This window comes from Phragmites australis, chromosome 22, assembly GCF_958298935.1.
Source record: "Phragmites australis chromosome 22, lpPhrAust1.1, whole genome shotgun sequence".
Lineage (NCBI taxonomy): Eukaryota > Viridiplantae > Streptophyta > Magnoliopsida > Poales > Poaceae > Phragmites > Phragmites australis.
In genome coordinates this window covers 19,682,959-19,706,222 of record NC_084942.1, presented here as the reverse complement: position 1 = coordinate 19,706,222, position 23,264 = coordinate 19,682,959, and the positions used below count along the sequence as shown (strand labels likewise).

The 23,264-nt window shown below is 42.8% G+C and overlaps 3 protein-coding genes across 3 annotated transcripts; 2 read left to right on the top strand and 1 right to left on the bottom strand.

The window, feature by feature from the left end:
* Nucleotides 1-7,318: 7,318 nt before the first annotated feature.
* LOC133904456 (uncharacterized) lies at nt 7,319-15,148 on the top strand. The gene is made up of 13 exons (XM_062345975.1): nt 7,319-8,265; nt 9,199-9,640; nt 10,158-10,785; nt 11,643-11,683; nt 11,776-11,844; nt 12,239-12,339; nt 13,190-13,268; nt 13,472-13,570; nt 13,651-13,719; nt 13,835-13,884; nt 13,971-14,052; nt 14,329-14,423; nt 14,581-15,148. Exons 1-13 carry the CDS (start codon nt 7,904-7,906, stop codon nt 14,687-14,689), a joined length of 2,226 nt encoding a protein of 741 aa, XP_062201959.1. The 5' UTR covers nt 7,319-7,903; the 3' UTR covers nt 14,690-15,148.
* A 4,525-nt stretch (nt 15,149-19,673) lies between these two features.
* On the top strand, nt 19,674-20,246 carry LOC133904582 (glutathione S-transferase T2-like). The gene is made up of 2 exons (XM_062346063.1): nt 19,674-19,748; nt 19,854-20,246. Exons 1-2 carry the CDS (start codon nt 19,674-19,676, stop codon nt 20,244-20,246), a joined length of 468 nt encoding a protein of 155 aa, XP_062202047.1.
* A 460-nt stretch (nt 20,247-20,706) lies between these two features.
* Nucleotides 20,707-21,533, bottom strand: LOC133904581 (uncharacterized). The gene is made up of 2 exons (XM_062346062.1): nt 21,356-21,533; nt 20,707-21,257 (listed from the first exon to the last, which is right to left on the bottom strand). Exons 1-2 carry the CDS (start codon nt 21,531-21,533, stop codon nt 20,707-20,709), a joined length of 729 nt encoding a protein of 242 aa, XP_062202046.1.
* Nucleotides 21,534-23,264: the final 1,731 nt, after the last annotated feature.

Below are 23,264 nucleotides of genomic sequence, written 5' to 3'. Positions count from 1 at the left end.
AAGGATGTGAGCTTGCAACTTGCTTTCTCGCTTGGCATGCGCTACATAACTCGTCCTTCTTGAAGATCACGTCCTTCAAACCAACCACTAATCTGTTCTTGAATGCCTTCTTGAGTTGGCTCATTCCAATATGTGCAGGTCGACGATGCCAAAATCAATCCAAAGATGTCTCGGTAAAGAGGCATGATGTCAAGCTAGTAGCTTCATTAGACGAAAAATTCACAAGATATATATGTTCATGTCCAAAGTTTTTAAAGATTAGATCAGTATACTTCTTGCTAGTAATGACGACATCAACATCACTAAAAAGATATGTGAAGACTAAATCACATAGTTGAGCTATGAAAAGTAAATTGAAACTAAGAGACTTAACTAAAAATACATTGGAAATTGCCACCTTACCCAAACCTACCACATTTGTCTTTGAATTATCACCAAAGGTGACCTTGTCATGTCTGCTCACTTCATCTTTTAGTGAGGTGAACATCTTTACATTATTAGTCATATATTGTGTACATCCACTATCAAGCACCTAATGCTTTCCACCGGTTTTGTAGTTCACCTACACACATGAGATCCTACTTTTTGTTTAGTTACATAGAAAGCCTTCTCTTAGCTTGAATTCCAATGACTTTTGTCATTACTTTTCCACTTTTAAGTTTATGCAATAAGAAATGGCTATTGTTGAAAGTGGATTTATATTTAGAAGGCAAAGTAGGGAGAGGTTTGGAAGGAATTGAACACTCTCTTGTGTGGTAACCAGTGACTTCACAATGTTGACAATAGGAGCCAACTTTTTTGATGCAGCACTTGTTGATTTCCGATGACTTGATGATGTTTTCCACCGGGTTTGGGAAGCAATTAAGGCCTCTCTTGTTATAGTATATAGCATTCTTTATGAGAACTTCCTTGTGCTTATACTCCCTCTTTGTCAATCGGGCTACACATGAGTTAAACTCACAATCTCATCCTTAAGTTCATTCTCCCTTGCATGGCTAGTCTTAAGAGATGATAGATTATCACATGAAGACGAGCATGATATTTCACGGAGATCATCACAAGAGGTAGATCTATTGACCTTAACTACTTTAATAGTAGATAATTCATTCAAGCTAGGATCTATAGCATCATAAGAAAGTTCAAGTTCTTGATATTTGCATTTTAAGTCCATATGCTCAAGTTTTAGCTTCTTGTTACTAGCCTCAAGTGATTTGCTAGAAGTAACTATTTCATCATATTTCTTATGCAAATCATTGTACTAAGTTAGCAATTCATCATGATTAGAGCTAAGCTTGACATTAACATTCTCAAGAGACTTAATCTTAGCCTTTTGTTTCTTGATGATAGTAGCATAATCATGCATTAGTTTAGATAGATCACTAGGAGATAGAATATCACCATCGCTACTACTATCATCATTACTACTCACCTTGTTACCTTTTGCCATAAGGCACATAGGTGGTGGTGGAAGCGGTGGTTCTTCATTGGTGATGGCAAGACCCACAAAATCATTGTCTTCATCATTACTTGAATCATTGCTTGAGTTTTCGCCAGAGACCCATTCATCAACAATATATGCCTTGCGACTTCCACCCTTCTTGTTGAAGAACTTCTTCTTTGAGTGCTTATCTTGTCTCTTCTTCTTATGCTTGTCCTTATTCCCACTTGCTTCAATTTTCTTGCCCTTATTTTTGCTCTTCTTGTTGGGATGAGGGCAATCATATAATCTGTGACCAAGTTCATCACAATTGTAGCACCTCTTCTTCTCTCCGCTACCGAACTTGTCAAATTGCTTTGGAAGAAACTTGTTCTTCTTTAGATCATAGTTGTAGCCCTTCTTGTTTAACTTGGAGATCATCCTTGTAGTTCTTCATAAGAAGAGCAAGCTCGGTGTCAGAGTCGGAGTCAACATTATCATCATCTTCATCACTTTCACTTGATGATGGAAGCTTGATATTCTTCTTCTTCTTCTCGTCACTTTTTGTCTTGAGAGCAAGATTCTTCTTGGTTAAGGATTCTTCTTTATCACCAAATAAGAACATCTTATGAGCTCTTATGTTTCCAATGGCATCGGTGACGGTCATGTCTTGATATCCTGCTCATGAAGAAGAGATATGACAATATTGTATTGTGGCTTATGAAGCACCATCAATATCCTACGAATAATGTCTCCTTGAGACAATTGAGTTAGTTCAAAAGAATTAATTTCTTTCACAAGCATATTCATGCGAGAGTACATGTCATTGCATAGCTCATTAGAAAATATCTTGAATTGATTAAGAGAGTTCATTAGCACATAATATCTTTCCTCTCGGATTTTCTTACTCCCTTCATGAATTTCACAAAGTCCGGTCCAAATATCATGAACTAATTCTTTACTCCTCACTCTCGAAAAGACCTCTTCACCAATTCTCTCAAAAATAGCATTTTTAGCCTTATCATTCTATTTAATTTGTTGTTCGGTAAATAGTTGATCAAACCCAATAGAAACGGTTAGCCAAACTTGGGAAATAGCCTCAAGATAGCTTGCCATGCAAACTTCCCAATAGGAGAAGTTCTTTTCCTCGAACCTTGGCACGTTGCTTTTATTCCCGAGGGCAATTACTCTAGGATTTTAAACCTATTAAGAGCACGAGGCTCTGATACTAATTGAAAGTATCTAATGACCCTAGAGGGGGTTAATAGGGCTCTAATCAAACCTTAAAATAACTATCAATTTCTAGAACAAGGAGCAACCTTAGCTTAGAAGAAGGAAATGCAACTATTCGAGCAAACATGAAAGCATATAACTTAAGGGTAAATTGTAGAATTAAAACTTGCATAAAGTAGATGCACACTCGCTACTCTTGAAGTAATAATGAAGTCCTTAACCTTCAATTAGGGACTTGGAAATCAACTCAAGTGCTCTCCTTTGCTTCTTAATAACACATACAGTGTATAAACTCCTCTGGGTTGCAAGAGACGAATAAAACCAAGTGATGGGGTATATATAGGCTAGATGTCCAAATCTAGCTGTTGCCTAACTACCCACACCTTTTGTGAACACAGGATGGTTCGGTGCACACACTATTGTACACACCAGACAATCCAGTGAGTAACCTTTTCCAAAAGCTGGCCTACCAGCTGTCAATAACCGTTGCCTGAAAAGCTCTGGTGTTCTTCATAACACATCATCAGATAATCCGGTGAGTTTATTTCGCATGCACCGAGACACCAAGTCTAAAAATGCTCCGATGTGTTGCACATCTCAACACCGGACCATTCGGTGCCCTGAATTACAATTCCTCTGAAAATTCCAAGTTTCTGTTAAATGCTCCGGTGGCCAGTCCTCTGAACACCGGATAATCCGGTGTACTTAACTTCAATTTTCCTTAGAAAATACCCTTTCTGTTAAATACTCCGATGCAAATATTTACCATCACCGGATAATCCGGTGAGGTAATTCAGTTTCTACTTAGAACATGAATATGGTCCAACGAGTATAAGCCCTTCATCACCAGACAATCTGGTGCAAACAAAAATTATGAGGCTCATCCAATTCAATTGAGTTTGAGCACCAAATTCTTGACTTTTCACCATGGGCTTCTTTGAGATACATAATGCTACATAATGCTAGATTTTCACAAGTGTGCGTCCAACTAAGTTTTAGACTCAAATAGGTCAAGCTACAACACTTAACCCACCTTTATAGTACGATCAAAAGACTAGAAAGGAACCTAAATCTACTCTAAATGTCTTTCATCGCCTTGTGACACTTATAACTAGAATATCCTTAATTTTGATGCAAATATCCGTTGATCGTCCAATAGAATCTCATGTGGGACCAAGAAAACTCATACAATCATTGTGAACTAAGTTTTTAATTTTCTTCAAAATATACACGTTAGTCACAATGATACGATTATCATTAATCACTGAACACTTACCACTTACCTAGGGGCTTAGATGGTACAGAAGTAAATATGAGATGCAAAAATGGCTATCCGACACTCCGACTTTGGATAAAAAAAAAGATGGGATACATGATGACTGATATCCGTTCGAAGTATCTGAATGTCAGGTGTTATGAGAAAGTCTTGATTTTAATTAAAAATATAATAATATATAAGTAGATTGTCATACATATATAGATAAATAATACTTAATGCTCTTATTTTTACATCTCAACAATCACTCTTTGCGTGCTCATTTTGATTGTATCTCTATATTGTTTAATATGTAGGAATACAAATGAAGTGAATTTTTTATCTATTCTAACCAAAAGTTTGTGGCACTATCTGCTCCGACTTCAAAGAAAAAAAAGATATAATAGATGATGAAGAAATAAGTATCCGGCACTATCCATGTCCAACTCCGACTCCGAAAAATAAATATAAGATATGACATATAATGAGCTATATCCATCCGTATTCGATCTGATCACACCTCTAGACAGAGTGCTTTTTGTCCAGATTAATAAATGATAGATTGAAATATTGGACACAAGAGTATTTTTTTTCCAGATTAACATACGGTAAGTTGAATTGTTGGACACCATATCGGATAATTGAACTACTAGAGTTTCATGGATACATTGCAAAAGAAAGAATTGCATCTGGAAGCAAAACACTACCAATAAAGGGTTGCTTCTTATTGATGCAAAGCTAATGATTACTTGGGAATATGCTCTTGTGAGAGGAGGACAATATTGGGAAACCATGACAAACTTGACAACTGAAAGAGATTGGTCCGATGGATTAACTATTTTTGGACAAATATTATTTTTCTTCTTCTCCTAACTGTTACTGCTAGATGTCTATCTGGAAAGGGGAAAGGGCTTTGCGAACAGTTCAATGTACCAGTAGATGATGGTTGACTATTTTAGCTAGGACAAAGTAAACGCAATTTTGCCAACAAAAGTATCAGTACTATATAACAACTAATCGAATAACCATAGTTGTGTCGATGACCATCTATGCAATTTCTGAATTATTTTTGGCAGAGCAAACTGATGGTATAAAATGCAATTAATTTGCTACAAGTTGTTTGCAAGTTTGAATTATTGTTCACTGGTCAAAATTTACAAAATTAAAGTTTAACAATCAGCCGACATTTTTTGAAAACTCGTAGAGGGAAAGTATATTTATGTACCCATGATTCTTTCTTAATACAGGAGATGACTATTTTTTTAGGAATGCCACAGGTAGATTTGCTTGGCAAAACGCGCAGGGTTAATTATTAATCAGTAACTGTTTCTCTTTTCTGTTTTAGAAAAATGTTTTTTTATACTTACTATGGTAGTATAACTGATTAGTCATAAACTAGAATTCAAGTCAGACCACATGGAATGTTAAAGAACTAGCTAATCAGAACTTTGTCCCATCACATGACAGTTGAACCAATATTCATATATCTTTACTTGACACGTCTTGCTTGGAGAGCTGGCCAAATGGACGATCCGGTATGACACGGTTCGATTAGACCGGTTAGCCAAGTGGGTTGTGCCGTGCTAGCCCGCATGACGAGCCTTCAGTCAAGGCACGACCCATGTAAAGCCAGGCCATGCCGTACCGGCCCATGGCACGGTAGGTCTGATGGGCTTTTTTTTTGACGTGCTGCACTACTGCTGCTAGCCTCGTCGCCACCCTTGCGCGTCGCCTTGTCATCGCCGTGCTTGCCTCTCTGGACCCGTCTCTCTCCCGCCCTCCCCTTCCTCCCGCTCCTCCACTTGATCCATCTCCTCCTTGCGCTCCCACTCACACAGCGAACACATGGTCGGCGCTCCTCCTCCACCGAGGAACTCACCACCGCCCACCTCATGTTGCCCTCTCGCGTTGCCTCGCCGGAACCGTCTCTCTCTTGCCCCTCCACTTCCTCCCGCTCCTCTGCCTAATTCATCTCCTCCTTGCACTCCTGTTCACGCAACGAATGCATGGCTAATGCTCCTCCTCCACCGAGGAACTCACCACTGCTCGCCTCGTCATCTCCCTTGCCATCGTCGAGCTTGCCTTGTTGGACCCGTCTCTCTCCTACCCCTCCCCTTCCTCCAGCTCCTCCGTCGGTCCGCCCGATCCATCTCCTCCTCTCGCTCCCACTCTTCGTCTCCCACCTACACCTCACCTGGGCTGACTTAGCCAGGTCGGACCATGCCGGCACGTTGTGCCTCAACTTGCCTAATCGTGCCGTGCCGTGCTCGGGCCGGGCAGAATCCATACATCCCTTATCAGTGTATGGAGAGCTATCTCTCGAGCACACAACTTGGCTCGTGAAAGCTCGGTGTACTGATGGCTCAGCTCAGCTCAGCTTGGTTTGCAAACCGAGCTAAAATGCTGGCTCGGCTTGGCTTGAACCCTGGTTCGAGCCAGCTCGCAAGGGCTCGCGAGCTTGCCTACAGTGAGGGCGCGTGGGCGACTGCAACGACTCCACGGTATGGCATTGAACCCCAGCGACCGTCAGATTTGTACAACCTTCCTAACGGCCACAACGAAGAGCACGCTGTTGGGGCTAAACCGGACGACGGAGGACGCACCCTTAAAGGAGACACGATGGAGGACCACGTGCCCGTGGAGGTTTGCATAGAGCGCCCAGCCGTGGTCGTCCGCGACGAGGAGGAAGTCGCCCGAGGGGGAGGCGGCGAGGTGGGTGACGTTGGAGGAGGACTTGAAGGGGAGGGTGAAGGAGGAGGAGGCGACCGAGGAAGTTCCAGAAATGATAGTTCATGGCAGGAGAGGAGGGGAAGCGGGGTGGGAGGCTAGGGTTTGCAGGGAGGAGGACAGTCTCGTCAATGATGAAAGGATTTTAGTGGATTTTGACTTGGGCTTGTGACTTCTAATGGACTCAATGGCTTCGTTGGGTCGTGGATCAGAGTGGGCCGGTTCAGGATACCGCTCGATGGTAGCCCGTCCAGTGAGCTAGAGGCGACACTGAAGGAGGCTAGTTTGGGCTCACGAGCTAGCTCGACTTGACTTGGTTTGGATAACGAGCCAATAAGGTGGCTCAGGCTCAACTCATTTAGACAACGAGCCGAGCTGATCTGAGCCAAGCCTCCACGAGCCCGAATTAGCCTGTGCACACATAAGAATAGAAAGCTCGGAAGCGATTCCTTGGTCATAACGCCATGTGATAGCTGATATGTGAGACTTCCTTAAAGTTGATTTACATATAAAGCTTATTAAAAATTAGCTCATATGTCAACGGTGACATTAACAAAATGGTTCCCTTGTGATGTAGTACGCCAACCAATTTCCCAATTGCCAAAATTTTCCTCTCAGGATGACAACACAGGTTAGCACTGGTAGCAAGGTAGATGGATAGGGACATGGACAGCCCCTATGTGGATCAACACAACACCCACGAAGAAAAATAGAAAAATGAAAATTGCTGACACAAAAATGGGCAGAAATATTTTGGGAAGATTCTAAAATGCCAAACAAAAACTAAGACCGGAGTCATAGAATGCTAAGCTCACCAATCACACGAACACCTCACCAAGTCACCATTTCCCTCCATATCCTTTATTTTTTTCTATCTCTACCATTTATTCTCCCCATTTTTATTGTTATTTATTCAATCTCCATCTGGATGTGTGTTTGTGACTTGTGAGAGAGATAGATTCCACACCAATTTGCTTCTCCTCTTCTCCATTCAGCCATTTTATGCCCAATAAATCGCTGCTGGAGACTCGGAGAAGCGAAAGGCTCGCGGTTTCTGTGCCATTCGGTGTCGAATCTGCCTCGGGAACGGAGAAAGGAGCAGCCTTTCGAGCTCCGAGGAGCCGTCTCTGAGAAGGCGAGAGGGGAGGCGGCGGCTTTGGGTTTCTCCGGGAGGGCGGCGGCTTCGCGGCGCTCGGTGAGGGCGGCGATGCCGGCGGTTGGGTCGGTTTGAGGACGGGTCCGCGTCTGTGGTCGTGAGGACGCCGGCGCGGATGGAGTCCAGCGGGGAGGAGCTCCTGAAGAAGATCCGGGAGCTGGAGGTGGGGCAGGCGCAGCTAAAGCAGGAGATGTCCAAGCTCATACCCGGCGTCGGGGAGCGGCGGCGCTCGCAGTCAGTCTCGCCGCGGCGCGGCGCGCCGGTGCCGCCGCCGCCGCCGCCGCCGGCGAAGACGATGGCGCCCGGGAGGCGGGCGTCATTCCCGTACGCGTCGCCGCTGCAGCGGGAGGGCCGCGCCACCGGCGCCGGAGACGCCGGCACCAGCTCTTGGCTGCCGGAGAGGCAGTACCCCAGGGTGCTGCAGTCGCTGGGGCAGTCCGTCCACATTCTTGACCTCGACGGGAGGATCATATACTGGTGAGATTTCTGGTTCTTCACTGTTTCTTGGTTTGTTTGCCTGCAACCTGCGAGCTCGTCAACTGTTCGAGGAAATGCTGTGGTCAGTCTGGTTAGTGAGTAAGTGACCGTGTATCCTGCACAAGTTGCGACATAATTGCAATCTGTTTGAAGCACTAGCAATCCTAGGCTCTTGAGCAATTGTTTTGTGTCATTTTAATCAAGCATGTGATGGAGGTTACATCGGAATAGTGCGTTTTGAAATCTGTCATGCTATTGGTGTTATGTAGAACCCTAGTTCTGTAAGGATGTGAGGTTACTTATTATCTGTGCTAAGTCACAGTAATGAAATGTTGGAGGGGATGCCTACACTTTAGCTGGTTCTGGTCATCTGGTGACGAGTTTGTCCTGTGAAGTCGTGTCCTCATTGAATGTATTGCTATCACTGTAATAAAATGATAAGGCACTTCCTCTGTAGTTGTTCAAGTTGCTCAAGGGTCAACTTTGAGTCACAAAATGCATAATGAACTTCCTAAAGGTTTAAAATACATTAGCATTAAAAGTTTGTATGTGTTGCGTTGCTTCTCATCACCTTTTTAGCTGGATCTTGTTGGTTTCGTCTCTAGCCTACCCCAACTTGCTCGGGACAAAGGTGGTTGTTGTTGTTGTTGTTGTTGATGATGATGATGATGATGATGATGATGATGATGTTGCTGTGTTGCATTGCTTATTCAAGTATTGCCAAAATATGCAGTTTGCGTCATAAGAGTCTATTCGTTGTTTGTAAATCTTGATACACTGCTACTTCAACTTTTAATCAGATAAACAGCTTAGTTTGATGAGTGTATGTGCTCCTTAACTTCGCTATATTAGCGTAATAGATTCTGCACAAGCGTTCTTAATCCCTTTTCTTTCTTGTTAATGCTTCTTTTTTCACTGAAATCTGTCATGTAGGAATCGATCTGCGGAGAGTCTGTTTGGTTATCCTGCATGGGAAGCCCTTGGTCAGGATGCCCTCATGCTTCTGGTTGATTCCCGTGACCTCAATGTGGTAAATGACATCTTCCGACGTACTTCTATGGGTGAGAGTTGGACTGGGAAGTTTCCAGTTAAGAACAGGGCCGGTGATAGGTTTTCAGCTGTTGCCACCAACACACCTTTCTACGATGAGGATGGCAGTTTGGTGGGTATCATTTGTGTTTCAAGTGATTCGCGCCACTTGGAGGAGATATTTTGTAGGCCTCCAACCTCTGCAAGGCCCCAATCAGAATCATCTGGGACCTATTGTGATGGGAGTTGCAGCAACAACAGTCGCAAAACCAGTTTGTTGAACAAAAGTCCTTTTGATCCTCAGCAACCTCTGCAAAGCTCTTTAGCGTCCAAGATCACAAATTTGGTAAGCTCTGTTTCTATTAAACTAAAGTTATATTACTACTTCTGTTCCGAAATACATAAATTCTAGTTTTTAAATCAACAACAACAAAGCCTTTTAGTCCCAAGCAAGTTGGAGTAGACTAGAGATGAAACCGAACAAGAGCCACCAACAAAGAGGAAATATTCTAGCTTTAAAATATTGTTCTTAAATACATGCCATTCTGCAATTTTGATACTACTTTTCTTTCATTGGTTCATTTCTATGTAGTCTTTTCTTTCAATGGTTCATTTCTATTCCAAAGGGTGTTTACCACTACAGACTAGAGTTTTACACCATCTCAAAAAACAATAACTAACCTACTAAGGACTTTGAATGGGGGTGGTATGGTCATTTGCAGATGTACCTTGGTTGTTGTGCAAAGTTGTAGAATGATACCTGCGGGGGAACTTGTGTTGTAGTTGAATATTGTCTCTTTTTAGTACATCTTCTTAATTTATTGCTAGCATATTCCTTTTTGATTTTTAGAATAACAACACAGGCTACCAAGGTCACAAATAAAGTTCGTTCTCGGGTCAGGACAGATGAGGATGGCATGGAACGAGAAGGTGGCAGTGGTGAGAGTCAGTTCTCGGATCGTGGTGCTAAGGAAGAGCCAACATTTAGTGGAACAACTACACCAAGAGGGGACGCACCACGTGGCCCCTTTGCTACGGAGGAGAACTCCTCTGGAAAATCAACCAACACAAAGAGCGATGAATCAGGAGAAGGAAAAGTAGGGTTCCATAAGATTTTGAGTTCAAAGGCAGAGGCACTGCTGACCAAGAAAGGGATATCATGGCCTTGGAAAGGGCAGGAGAGTGAGGGACCTGATGAAAGAAATCATGTGATCCTGCCATGGTTGCATGGTGAGCAAGAGAATGGCCTAAATCTTCAGAAGGTTTCTGATTCTAGCATAGCTCCAGACGGTCAAGGTGCTGAACACAACCAACCTAGCAAAAATGAGGCATCAGGTTCCTGGTCCTCTTTCAACAATAACAGCACAAGCAGTGCAAGCAGCACTGGAAGCACTAATAGTAGTACTCTCTACAAAGTAGACCATGAAGCGGACTGTCTGGATTATGAGATCCTGTGGGAAGACCTTGTCATTGGAGAACAAATAGGTCAAGGTAGTTACTTCTTTTGTGAATGGTTGCTTATATATTATATATATCTTTTGCTCATAAGGAAGTGTTTATGCATGCTTTCATTTCTTTTCATCTCAAATGAAAAGTTTCACATTTCTTTTGTGCAATTTTTAATTGTTCTTTGCCGGCATTTGGTTTGTACCTTTGTCTGCATTGCTTCACTTCAGTGTAGCTACTTCGCCTCTATATTTGTTTGTATAATCTCTATTTTTTTGAACACAAAAAACTACCCAATCTCATGAATAGATAGGTACAAGAGTTGGAGATGGGTGTATACTATATACCCATTTTAGCCCCTGTTTAGCCAAGATCTGGTTCTAACTTTATTAGAAGTAACCATGTGATCGTAATGAGAACCTAGTGCTAGTGCCTTTAGTTTTTTTTTTTTTTCTGGATAGATAGCTTTAGTTTGCTATGAAATCTGGGACTGAAATTTCAAGCCGTCATGTTGCTACTAATTTGTAATTTTGTCCTACTCCAATCACTTGTGTTTGTTCTTAATTTTTTTGAAAGCCAATCTTGTTTGTTCTTAGGACCTGAACCTCTGGACAATTTTGATGACCAACAAGGGTGCTCTTGAAATTTTATATACATTTAGGCTTTAACATTTTTCCTTCTTTTTAATAAGCCATGGATCTAGCTTTGTCAAATAAGCCTTGGCATGATCCTTGTTATGGTGATACATTACTATGCACATCGAGGAATAATCTCCAGTTGAGTTTCTTATTACATAAAAAAGTTTTACGTGCAAGCTTGACAGACATCCTACTAAAAGCACAGTGTACTGCATTATATTCTATATCTTTTAATCCTGCTATTTTTAACTTTTGTATGTGCAGGCTCTTGTGGGACAGTATATCATGCTTTGTGGTATGGCTCGGTATGTTCTGTTGTTTGGCTGTTGCATGAATTGCTAATCTCTGTTTACTTTTGATTTTTAGTTTCATCATTTTATATGGCATGTTCTGGCAGGATGTGGCTGTTAAAGTTTTCTCCAAGCAAGAATATTCGGAAGAATTGATACAGACCTTTCGGCAAGAGGTAGATTTCCATCCCCAGCTACAACTCCTGTACAGCTTCTGACAAGAGGACATGCAGCTTGTCCTAGAGCTGCAGAGTAACTATTTAAGTTATGCGCCTGTTTAGCATCATAATTGTAGTTCTTCTTTTCTTAAAAGTTTGAGATGATTCAAAGAAACTTGAAATCTAAATATGAATTGGGTGTTCAGGATTCCCGCATAATCTATCATTTCCATTGTCGCCAAAAATATTGATGTAGATAAACATAAAAATAACATGCTGACAAATCTTCATATATGCCTTCTTTAAAGTTGATTCTGGAAAGTGGAAATAAAGCCCGTGTGAACTTAAAATCTTGTGACTTCCATTTCAAAGTTTGGATTCTTAAATATACTGATACCATTTATATGTGAAGGTATCCCTTATGAAGAAACTGCGGCATCCTAATATATTGCTCTTCATGGGTGCGGTTACATCTCCACAACGCCTCTGTATCATAACAGAGTTCCTCCCTCGGTATGTCCCCTACCTTTTACAAGAAGGCATGTTTGCAAGTATTTCTTATTGTGTGGTATTTTCTCTCTGTTGCACATGTACATGAGATTAAGCTGAGCAGTTTCTTTACACCGGGTTGAACGGTCCGACTACTACAAAAAGAGTAAATTTCAAAAATCTACAACTATTTTGACACATGTTGCAAAAAATTACAACTTCTAGTGCTCATTTGAAAAACCTGTAACTATTTTGACACATGTTGCAAAAAACTACATCTTTCTCACTGTGGGCCTACTTGTCATCCTCTAGCAATAGGTAGGCTAATCCTCCTATTACATACCATAGAGGATGGCAGGTGGGCCAACGGTGAGAAAGTTGTAGTTTTTTGCAACATTTATCAAAATAGTTGTAGGTTTTTGAAATGAACATAAAAAAATATAGTTTTCTGCAACATATGTCAAAATAGTTGTAGCTTTTTGAAATTTACTCAAGTCACATATGGCATGGGAACTGGAACTCAGAAGTTCTAGGCCTGGTTTAAGCTGAGAAGTCATGACACCTCTCTTTTGTTGTTGGGTCATGTAGTAAGATGCTTCTCCGTCTATGGAAAACTATTGTAAACATAGAAGTATTGTTGCCCAACTTATCGAGAATCTGGATGCATGTACGGACATAGAAAACTATTAATATCTAACCTAGGGGATATACTTAATGGGTGCTTTATTAGTACAGCAGGATCTTTGAGACTTTTTGCTTGGATTGTTTTGGTTGCATGTTCGAAACAGTTGGTGTCAACCACCCAAACTTCTCGTGATGATTTCCTACAGATTTTTTTCCCCCTTTTTTCCATTTTCATCATTCTCAAATGCAGTGGAAGTTTGTTTCGCTTACTTCAAAGAAGCACTACCAAGTTGGATGTGAGACGACGCGTTCACATGGCTTTAGATATTGTAAGTGCATTTTCTTTATATCATGAGCCTATTATTCACATGATTCAGTGAATAGTTTGGGGCCAGGCAGTTCAGGCTTCATGTTTGAGCAAGGAACTCGCCAATCCCCCAAACAAATAAATTTATATGTTCAAATTCCCACATTGTTTCTGTATGTATACTTTAATCCCCTAGTCATCGTTCTGCCTTTTGTATTTCTACAGGCAAGGGGAATGAATTATCTTCACCATTCCAGCCCACTTATCATTCATCGAGATTTAAAATCATCTAATCTGTTGGTTGATAAGAACTGGACTGTGAAGGTAACATTGCAGTTTATTTGTTTTCCAAATATTTTGCATTTTTCTTGCTTGCCTCCTCTTATTTCGTCTGATTCAATCAGGTGGCAGACTTTGGTCTTTCACGTCTCAAGCGCGAAACGTTCCTGACAACAAAAAATGGACAAGGAACAGTAAGTTCAAGCAAGCTTAATTTGAGTACTTGATGTATATTCATGGACCCTCTGAATTGATGTGATTGGTTTAAAGATTTTTTATTTAACTCATTGATGTGGCTTTCCTATGCAGCCGCAATGGATGGCACCCGAGGTGTTGCGCAATGAACCTTCAGATGAGAAGTAAGCTGGGGGCAATCTTAATCAACAGAAGTTCATATGATGACATCTGTTTGAGTACTAATAGATTTTTCATGGTGCTAATATAGGTCCGATGTGTATAGTTATGGGGTGATTCTGTGGGAACTTGTTACTCAGAAGATACCCTGGGAAAATCTGAACTCGATGCAGGTATATTCTTGTTATAAAATTTGTGTTTGTTAAATTTCCTCTAATTCTGACCATACGTTTAGTTACAAATTATGACTACGATATTGTGAACTTAAGAGTATTATTGTGAAATTAAGACCTCGAGAAGGACCTGACAGCAATTTGAAAAGCACTTTTACTAAAGTTCTTTTTGCAGAACACCTTTACTGTGTTGATCTTTTTTAGATAATGTTTATTTTTCTTCATAATTTTGACGAGTCCTGTATAATAACTCTCAAGGGTATATTTCTTATGTAGGTCATTGGTGCAGTTGGTTTCATGAACCAAAGGTTGGATATTCCAAGCGATGTAGATCCTCAATGGACATCAATTATCCGAAGCTGTTGGGAAAGGTACTTGCTGTTTCCCTTTTTTTTTTATTGCTTTTAGGAAAGGTAAAAAAATTACGCTAAGGCTCAATGAACGTGAGGTCCTGATCTCTGTAAAAGAAAACTATAGTATGTCTTAACATTTGCATTTTCTGATAACAATGGCACTTACTGTGAGCAGCGACCCACAACAACGTCCGTCGTTCCAAGAACTTCTGGAGAGGCTTCGAGAACTGCAAAGACATTATGCCATCCAGCAGCGGAATGCAAAGAACAGCATCGAGGAGTGAAGATCCCAACTCCCAGCGGATCGCTTGTTTAAGTGGGCAAGCAAGGTAATCTCGTCGACAGTGCAGTGTCTCAAGATGGGTTTACACCTCCTGTATGGTGCTCCCTGGAACAGCAAAGGCTGGAAATTTGTACAGACGAGGTGCCTTCTGATTTTCTCGAGTTCCTTTCCAGGTATTTGTGACTGTAATTCCTCCTGACAGCAAGGTTAGGGTAGTGACTTAGCTCGGTGGCGCCTTGGATTTTAATTTGTGGCGATGTGCAATTCACATCTGATCTGGGCTTAAATTTGTAGTGAAAGCATGCTGTGCGCCTGTGCAGTTTGGTCTTACAACAACCCTGTATACGAGTGGTCGATTGTGATCATGCATGAATTGGATCAATGTTGTAAAATTTAACATTTTTGTTCTGCATCATCGTTGGCATGTCGCCAACTTGCCATCAGGTCTGTTTTCCTGTTTTATGCTCCTCACATTATGTTTCATGCCTTTTGTACTTCTAAGCAGCGTTTACACCACGGTGCCTAGTGTTATGTGCCACTAACAATATACTTGCGCCCTGTCTGCAACGTGGTAATATTTTTCCTGGTGACTGGGAAGCTAGATTTTTTTTGAAATATATCTACTTGTTATTAATATTACAAAAATAGGTCCCCATTTGCAAATTTCACAGAATTAGCGAACGGTGGCAAAGCAGCATGGTGCTGCCGAGCCCACTGGGATAAAAAGGTCTCCAATAAATCCGAGTAGGGGGGTTCGGTGTTAAAAAAAAATCACAGAATTAAACCTCTTTTGCCCTATAAGAGGGCCACAAGGCCTAATCGCCATGTTGCGTTCCTTCGCTCTCAGCCTTCAAAACACCATCCTAATAGTCATGAAATTTGTTAATGGTGTGAAGTATGCTATCTTCAACCATTCCAATCATTTTGAGCTCAAACTATGACTTGCACAATGAGAAGGAAAAAGGCAGGTTACAGGAACTTGTCTTGTTTGCTTTCTGTTGCAGTCACTATTTTGCTTGGAGAGGATAAACATATATAGATGCCATTCAGATGAAGATCCACCTTGATATGCCATCTTACTATTCTTGCTTCCCTGTGACTTGACAAAAGAAAAGGAAGCTGTCCCTCTCGCTCGCAATTGGCACGCTGCAATGTGCGGGCGCGGCCACCGACGCGCGCCTTTTTATTGGGCAACTTTTCCAAAAAAAGACATAGAAATGTTGAGTTACTTTGTTCTCAACTCCCTCCGTCACTCACACTCATAGGGGCATTGAAAGGATATAGGAGCATGAGCATGTTATCGCCAGACTGGCATCATACAGAAGGTCTCCTTCCATCAGCTTTGCTGCTTGTCTTCCTGTGCCATCCCTTGACCACTTCCCCAAATCTGCTGTTTCCTCCCCTTGTCACCTGCTTGCATCTAACGAAATTGAAGGAAGATACAAAGCGCCCGCGTAGTTCCAAAACATTAAGCACCTCTTCTCAACAAGAAGAGACAATGACATTTACACAAAAGGTCCTCCTAACACAAAAACCCGTTAAAAATTAGGCTAAAAAACGTTAAAAATTAAAATATTATTTTGGTATTTACACAAAAGGTTCTCTTAATAAGAAAAGACAATGGCATGGAGATTAGAAATGTTATTATTGTCACAAACCTAAGACAATTAAGCACATCTTCTTTAATTATCGTTTTTCCGTTCTGTAAGGCTAATAGTCCCGATAGTATAATATCTTTACTAATCGCGAAGTATTTAAAACATGCTTAAGAACTGGCTTTATGGTCTTAGTAAATATATGGCAGCAACAACCACATTTTGTTCAGCGCTATGGCATGTAGGAACAATATTGTCTTTAACAAGAAGAAATATGTTTCTCTGCCGTAGGTTGTTTTCGCTTGTATACATCAGATTCGTTCGTGGTTTGTATTGCATTGGCAGGAATATCATGTGATGATTACAATAGCATGCACGAGGCTGGAGCGAGCGGCTAGGGAGCTATTTACCTAGTTTTGAAGACAGTCTAGACTCTATATCTAAACCTAATCATAATAACTTCTGGAGAGGATATGCGTTTCTTCTTATTGATCTTTTTCTATTATGGGTCTTTTGTAACATTCTGGCTCCTTAGTCAGTGATTGTGTGCATCTCATTAATACAGAGATCGAGAATAAACTTGTTATATGGTTGTATCAGCTTGATGTAACAATAAGATTTAATTAAACTTCCTTTATAAAAAGCCCTCCTAAACGTGGAGCCTTGCTTCCATGTGACTTCACAGAAGAAAAGCAAGCTGTCCCTCTGGCTCGCAATTGGCGCGCTGCAATCTGCTGTTTCCTCCCCTTATCACCGGATATTAGAGGAAGATATTCAACAACCACCATATATGACAATATAGAGAAGGAACAGAACACTCAAATTCATTTTTCAAGTCAAGACACGGTCATTCCAGAGAGAAATAAAGGTCATTATATTATAGCTATTATGGAGCTAAGGCTGGGGATATGTGAGTCTTCAGAAACTGGGCTTTGAATCAGGGTATATGCCTATGATGAAGCTAGCGTACTGATGAAAAAACTAGATGACATAGAGATGGTGCTGGCCAATCTAGAAAGTGTGTCTGGAATACTTCATCTAGCTGAGGGTAACTCCAGCAGAGTCCGTATCCGGTCCACGACCCGCATCCACGTCAGATGCCGCTCGGCGTGAGGCCAGATGTGGTCTCCAGCGGATGCCGTATCGAGACGAACAGGGTTGCGGGGAGGGTTTCGGCAACGGCATTTTTTCGGAGGGATGCGGCATCCGCTTCCCTGTTGGCGACAGGACTCCTGAACGGGTAATGCATCCTGTGGAGCGGCAGAAGGGGAGTTGGCAGGCGCGTGCGGAGGCGAGGCGGGCGGCCTCGGTGGCCGGTGGAAACAAGCAGCATTCGGCGACCAGGCAGAAGACACATCGTCCCCCGCGGCTGAGGACTGGGCCACCGCAGATCTGGTGGCCACGCTCCCAGCCCCCCCCCCCCCGTTGGTTTGCTCAGCCACAGTAGCAGGTCCTTGGTCGTCACCAAGCTTCTGGTAAGTCCTGGGTTGACATATCGATTTTGTTTGCGGGGTGGCCGGCCAGATCTGTGGTTGGTCGTCGCCGTAGGGAAGATGGGAGAGAGAGAGAGAGAGGGAGAGGCCGGGGGAGGAGCTATTCTTCTGTCTTCTTCGCCGTCAGTGAATCGGGATGCTTCTTCTTCTTCTTCTTCGTCTTGCCTCGCTCCACTGCTCCTCCTTGCTGGGGTTCTGCCGATTTCGTATGTTGCTATTCCCGTTGTATGTGCATAGATTGGAGAATTTATTTGAGGAATGGATAGCTGTGATGCGTGGTATAGCAGGAGATGGCATCGTTGTGCCATAGTCGAAGCAATTGATCTCACCCTGTAAAGTAGACAAATTTTAGGGTGAAAATGGAGAGGAGCGTTTGCAGGCTGGTTACTGGCGTGGATCAATTGCTTCGATCTATTGCTTAAACTGAAGTTCTAGTTTGAATCTTGCTTAAAATGATTATCTAGTTTGAGGGTTTTCCTTTAAATAATTATCTAGTTTGATGGTCGTGTATGCTTGTATGCAAATTGATGTGCCTAGTGTCATGGCAATCTGCAATCCAGAAGAACAGAATGTCATTCATAGCTTTTAATTAATTTCAGACTATTCAAAGTTTATAGAGAATGCATTAAGCTCGTGCCTGCTAGGTGTTGTTCAGAAATTAAGCAAATTCGCTCTCTTGCATTTCTTCAATGGTGAATTTGTAGGTTATGCATTCTGGAGTCTGAACTGACTATTAGGTAATTTGTAGATTATACATTTGTTGTTCAAAAATGTATGTCTCATGTTCACAAAAATTTGCTCATGTCTGAAGTTTATATTTGCTTAACTGTCTGTAGTTGTTGCCATATTGGTAGACTCCGCCCCTGATTTTGGAAACTATGATCGTGCATGCAATTGTCAGCGCCTAGTTTTAGTATATACATTCATTGGTAGAGTTTGAGGTTGCCGAAGTGCTTTTTTCCGTGGTTATAGATGGACGCCGCAGCCCTTGGCGCTCTTGTGTCGATGCTCCAGGACAGCAGCCCTGCTGCCGTTGAACTCAACCGAGCGCTTCTGGAGGTCGACAGCATTGCGGCAGACTTGGAGCAGCTTGTGTTCCAAGTTGAAGATGCTATGTTGAGCGGCTGCGTGCCCAACCATGTTGGTGACGCCGACAATAGAAGCGTTGCAGTGGACGAGGAAGCGTCGGGATCAAAGAACATTGACGACGACGACGTCCTTCCCGCTGACTGGAGCTCCGATACCCTATTGTGTGCTGATTCGGATGATGCCATATCCATTGAATCGGATCGTTCATGGAGGCTGTAGTTGGGTAGGGTTAATACTTAGTTGTTTGTGATTTATTGAGTCGAGGTAGCCGGACCTTATATGTTCATGGTTAACCTCTACTTGTTAGGAAAAAGTTTGAACTGAAAATGGTTTTTCAATAATGTTGGATATGACATTTGGTGGAAGCCTTTCTTATGCACAAGAAGGAAACCATGTTGAAATTAATCAATACTTGTTGTATTTCAGTGCTTATTTGCTAGTGTGTATGGACTCTATGGAGTATGCCGACTTCCTTCGTGGTGACGACGATGCAATCCCTTGGGACGAAGTTGTGCTGAACACCCAAGAAGGCATCATCGGCACATAGCCTCCTTTGGCAGACCTGCAGTCCCAAGAGGCACCAGCAGAGATAGCAACTGGCGGTGGCCGTGGACAAAGTTATACCATGAAGGAAGACCTACTACTTGTGTCATCATGGCTGAACGTGAGCATGGATCCTGTGGTAGGGAGCAACCAGAATTTAGAGGCTTTCTGGTAGAGGATCGAGACATACTTCCACGACAACAAAGACTTCCCATCAACCCGCAATAAGAAGTCGCTGCAGGGGAGGTGGACGTTCATCAACGGTATGGTGCAGAAGTTCTACGGCCACTATGCTAGGGCCCTACGTTCTAGGAGAAGTGGGACGACCAAGGGCGAGACGGTATGCTGCAGAACTGATTTATACGTGTTGCTATTTTTTTTGTTCCGATTTATAAGCGATGTTGCTTTATGATATTGTCATGATGAACATGGTTACCGGTGGCAGATCGTGGTGGCTTGCAAGATGTTCCAGGCCGTGGAGCACAAAAAGTTCACATTGCTGCCTTGTTGGCGGGAGTTGAGGCATCATCCGAAGTGGCAATCGGAGTCCTCGCGCAAAAAGCAGAAGACCTCCGCCGCCGGGAGCCCCGCGTCGATGCAGCACGTTGAGTCATCTCCCGGAGCAGAAGCTGGGGATGCCCCTGCTTTCATTGGTAATCCACGTCCTAAAAGGCCACCTGGCCGGACTCGCTCCAAGGAGGTTGCCCGCGGTTCAACCTCGTCGAACTCAGCTTCTGCCCCCATGAAGGAGATATTTGACCGACAGTTCTCGTTAAAAGAAAGGATTGAGAAGGATAGGGCAGAGAGGTTTACTGAGATGATGAATGTGGAGCGTTAGAGGCTTAGGCTCGAGGAGGAGCGAATGCAAATGGAAAAGGTAAAGGAGGAGATGCTTATAATGAACATGGATCTTTCCCAAATGGATAAGAACCAGAAAGCATACTACAAAAGCCTCAGGCAAAGAATTATTGCAGCTAGGCGCGCCACTTCTGGGCCATCTGTCTAATTTGTGATGTTGATTGTGAATTTGGTTGAGCAAAATCTATATTATGTTATGTTGAACGTTGCTTTGACAACTTGGGCTGTTGAGCCCTCATTTTAGTCATAGGGACAAATTTTCAGCAAACCGAGCTCGACCTGAGCGTTTTTTTGCATTTGTCGACAAGTTTACATGATACAAACCGAGTTTACTACAATGTTCTACTCCGAAACGCACTACCTTAGGACGTACTACACATAATACGCACTTGCATAGGATAGAGCTAAACATAGTAATATAGAACTAGAGGAGACTGATACTACTCCCCACCGTGGATCTGCCAAAGGTGTTCAACAAGGTCGTCACGGAGGTGTTGATGACCGTGTCTGCTTCTTATAGCACTGTACCATTGGCTCAATGCTACCAATGGAGGGGTTAGGTCGTGTGATGACTGCACATCCTCACCAGCACCCTCGTACACGTGTTCGACCTCCTCATCCAATCTCTCATCTTCGATTATCATGTTGTGCATGATAATGCAGGCAGTCATGATGTTGTTAAGGGTTTCCTGATCCCATAACCTCGTTGTCCCCCGGACTATGGGAAACCAGGACTGCAGTACTCCGAAGGCACGCTCTACATCCTTCCGTGCTGCCGCTTGCTGAAGCACGAAGTGTTGCCGCTTCCTCCCAACTGGAGATTGTATGGGCTTCACGAACGTGGCCCATTCCGGATATATGCCATCTGCCAGGTAGTACCCCATGGTGTAATGGTGCCCATTAATAGAGTATTGTACCTTTGGGGCCTCGCGTGCGATAAGGTCGTCGAGGAGATGTGAGCGGTGCATAACGTTAATGTCGTTCAGAGAACCTGACATGTCGAAAAAGACATGCCAAATCCACAGGTCTTGCGATGCCACCGCCTCGAGAATGATCGTCGGTGCGTTCCAACATGGCCGGTAAAAGAACCTGACCACGCCATCAGACAGTTCTTCCACCACCAATACATACAATCAATGCTTCCCAGCATCCCTGGGAACCCTCTTTGCTCATTGATAGCAAGCAAACGAGCAGTGTCCTCATCATTCAGAGAACGGAGGTACTCATCGCCGAACATCTCGACGATGGAACGGACAAACTGCCTCATGCTCTCAATGATGGTGCTCTCCCCTAGGCGGAGGCACTAATTTAGAGAATCGGTCGAAGCATCGTATGCTAGCATACGGAACGCCGCAATCACTTTTTGCAACGCGGACAACCCTAGCTCGCCTGCAGCATTCCTCCTCTGTTGGAACCACGAGTCATGCTCCTCAACCGCCCGCACAATCTTGAGAAAAAAGTTACGTTTCATCCTGAACCTGCACCAACATACATCATTATGCACATCACACATACATCAATACTTACGAATGTGGAGAGTTTCTGTTTGTAATAATACCGGTGACGAAAAATATAGTCAGGGTACACGGGGGGATTGGCAAAGTAGTCGTTGTACAACCTAATATGGCCCTTCAGCCGATAACGATGAATACGCTGGCGACCAGGCACTGAACCGCCCCAAGGTCGCCGCTGGGATGCCTCCGACTCCGCTTGCCAGGCGCTCAGAGTCTCTAAGAATATATCATCTTCCTCATCGGAAGAGTCATTGGAGGAGAAACACAGCTCTCTCAAGTACTGCTTCCAGGCTAAACGAGGATCCATTTGGCTGGCTTGCATATGTGAGAGTACCCCAGCCTCATATATATAGTGAGATGCTGAGCCTTGTGATGGAAGCCACCGCACTTCCTTCCCCTGGAAGCCACTAGTCGTGAGGCTTCCGCTGCAAGACGAGTGACCTTCCTCTACAAGTTAAATTGCAGTGGTAGCACCGTCCATTTCGTACGTTGGAAGCAATCATTTGTCACCGCGTAGTTGCAGATGTCGGGGAAAAATTGTGCTCTCAAAAAATTCATGCCAACAAATTTTGTCCCTCTGAATTAAATGACTGACCAAATTTGTAGTGCAACAGTCCCTTCGGAAAAAATATATTTATTTTCGAATAAATAAAATTAATAAACGTCTCACCGAATTTTACCATGCCATTCAATAGCCGTTGCAACAGGAACATGTAAAAACAATGCTTCTTTGGTGGTTATGATGGTTGGAGAAAAAACTATTTAATATAGAAGAGAGAAGATAGTGGATAAGATATAAAGTTTCTGCTAGAGACGGATGGAATGAGAGAGGTTGTAATAGTAATAGAGGATGCTGTAATAGTATTTTAAAGTATGAAATTTTAGAGTGGCGGTCCTAAGATGGGATGAAATGATTCTCGATCTGAACTGTAGAGCTACACTGGTTGTCACTGAAAGCAAGGCGAATAAATAGTTTGCAGTGTATGGAAAAACATATCGGCAAGCGTGGCGGCGCGCTGCAGATGTGCGGCCACCGGTAGTCAGCTCCGGGCCCGCGAGTTCTTCTCTCTTGAATACTTCAACAAAGTGGCGGAGAACCTCTGCTAAAAATATGTCTAAATGTTTTGAAAATGCTAAAAAGAAACCACACATGTGGAGTAACTGATGTTACACAAACATGTAGTAAAATCTTAAAAATCAAACTTGTTTCCGTTTGTAAGATATGAAATCGACAAACGGTGAAGGAAACAAAAATCATGGTAGACAAATAGTGTTTGTACTATCTCATTGCTGTTCATGTAGCTATTTTTCGATTCCATAAATTACAAAGGGGATTGAGTATGGTTTCCGGCCATCCGATATTCACGTAAAGATAGATCATGTCAGACTTGTTTGCGTCCGACTCCGAGCTGAAGGCGGTCTTGGCATCCGGAAGAACTCGTCACCAGCTCCATGAATGAACGAGAGAAAACTGCCGATTCGTC

Bases quoted from the DNA above. Each gene is read 5' to 3' on its own strand.
- LOC133904582 (XM_062346063.1), top strand. From the start codon at position 19,674: ATGGTGCAGAAGTTCTACGGCCACTATGCTAGGGCCCTACGTTCTAGG. The intron at 19,749-19,853 runs GTATGCTGCAGA...TACCGGTGGCAG, and splicing joins GGACGACCAAGGGCGAGACG to ATCGTGGTGGCTTGCAAGAT.
- LOC133904581 (XM_062346062.1), bottom strand. From the start codon at position 21,533: ATGAGGCAGTTTGTCCGTTCCATCGTCGAGATGTTCGGCGATGAGTAC. The intron at 21,258-21,355 runs GTTCTTTTACCG...TCGACATGTCAG, and splicing joins CTGTCTGATGGCGTGGTCAG to GTTCTCTGAACGACATTAAC.
- LOC133904456 (XM_062345975.1), top strand. From the start codon at position 7,904: ATGGAGTCCAGCGGGGAGGAGCTCCTGAAGAAGATCCGGGAGCTGGAG. The intron at 8,266-9,198 runs GTGAGATTTCTG...TCTGTCATGTAG, and splicing joins GACGGGAGGATCATATACTG to GAATCGATCTGCGGAGAGTC. The intron at 14,053-14,328 runs GTATATTCTTGT...TTTCTTATGTAG, and splicing joins AAAATCTGAACTCGATGCAG to GTCATTGGTGCAGTTGGTTT.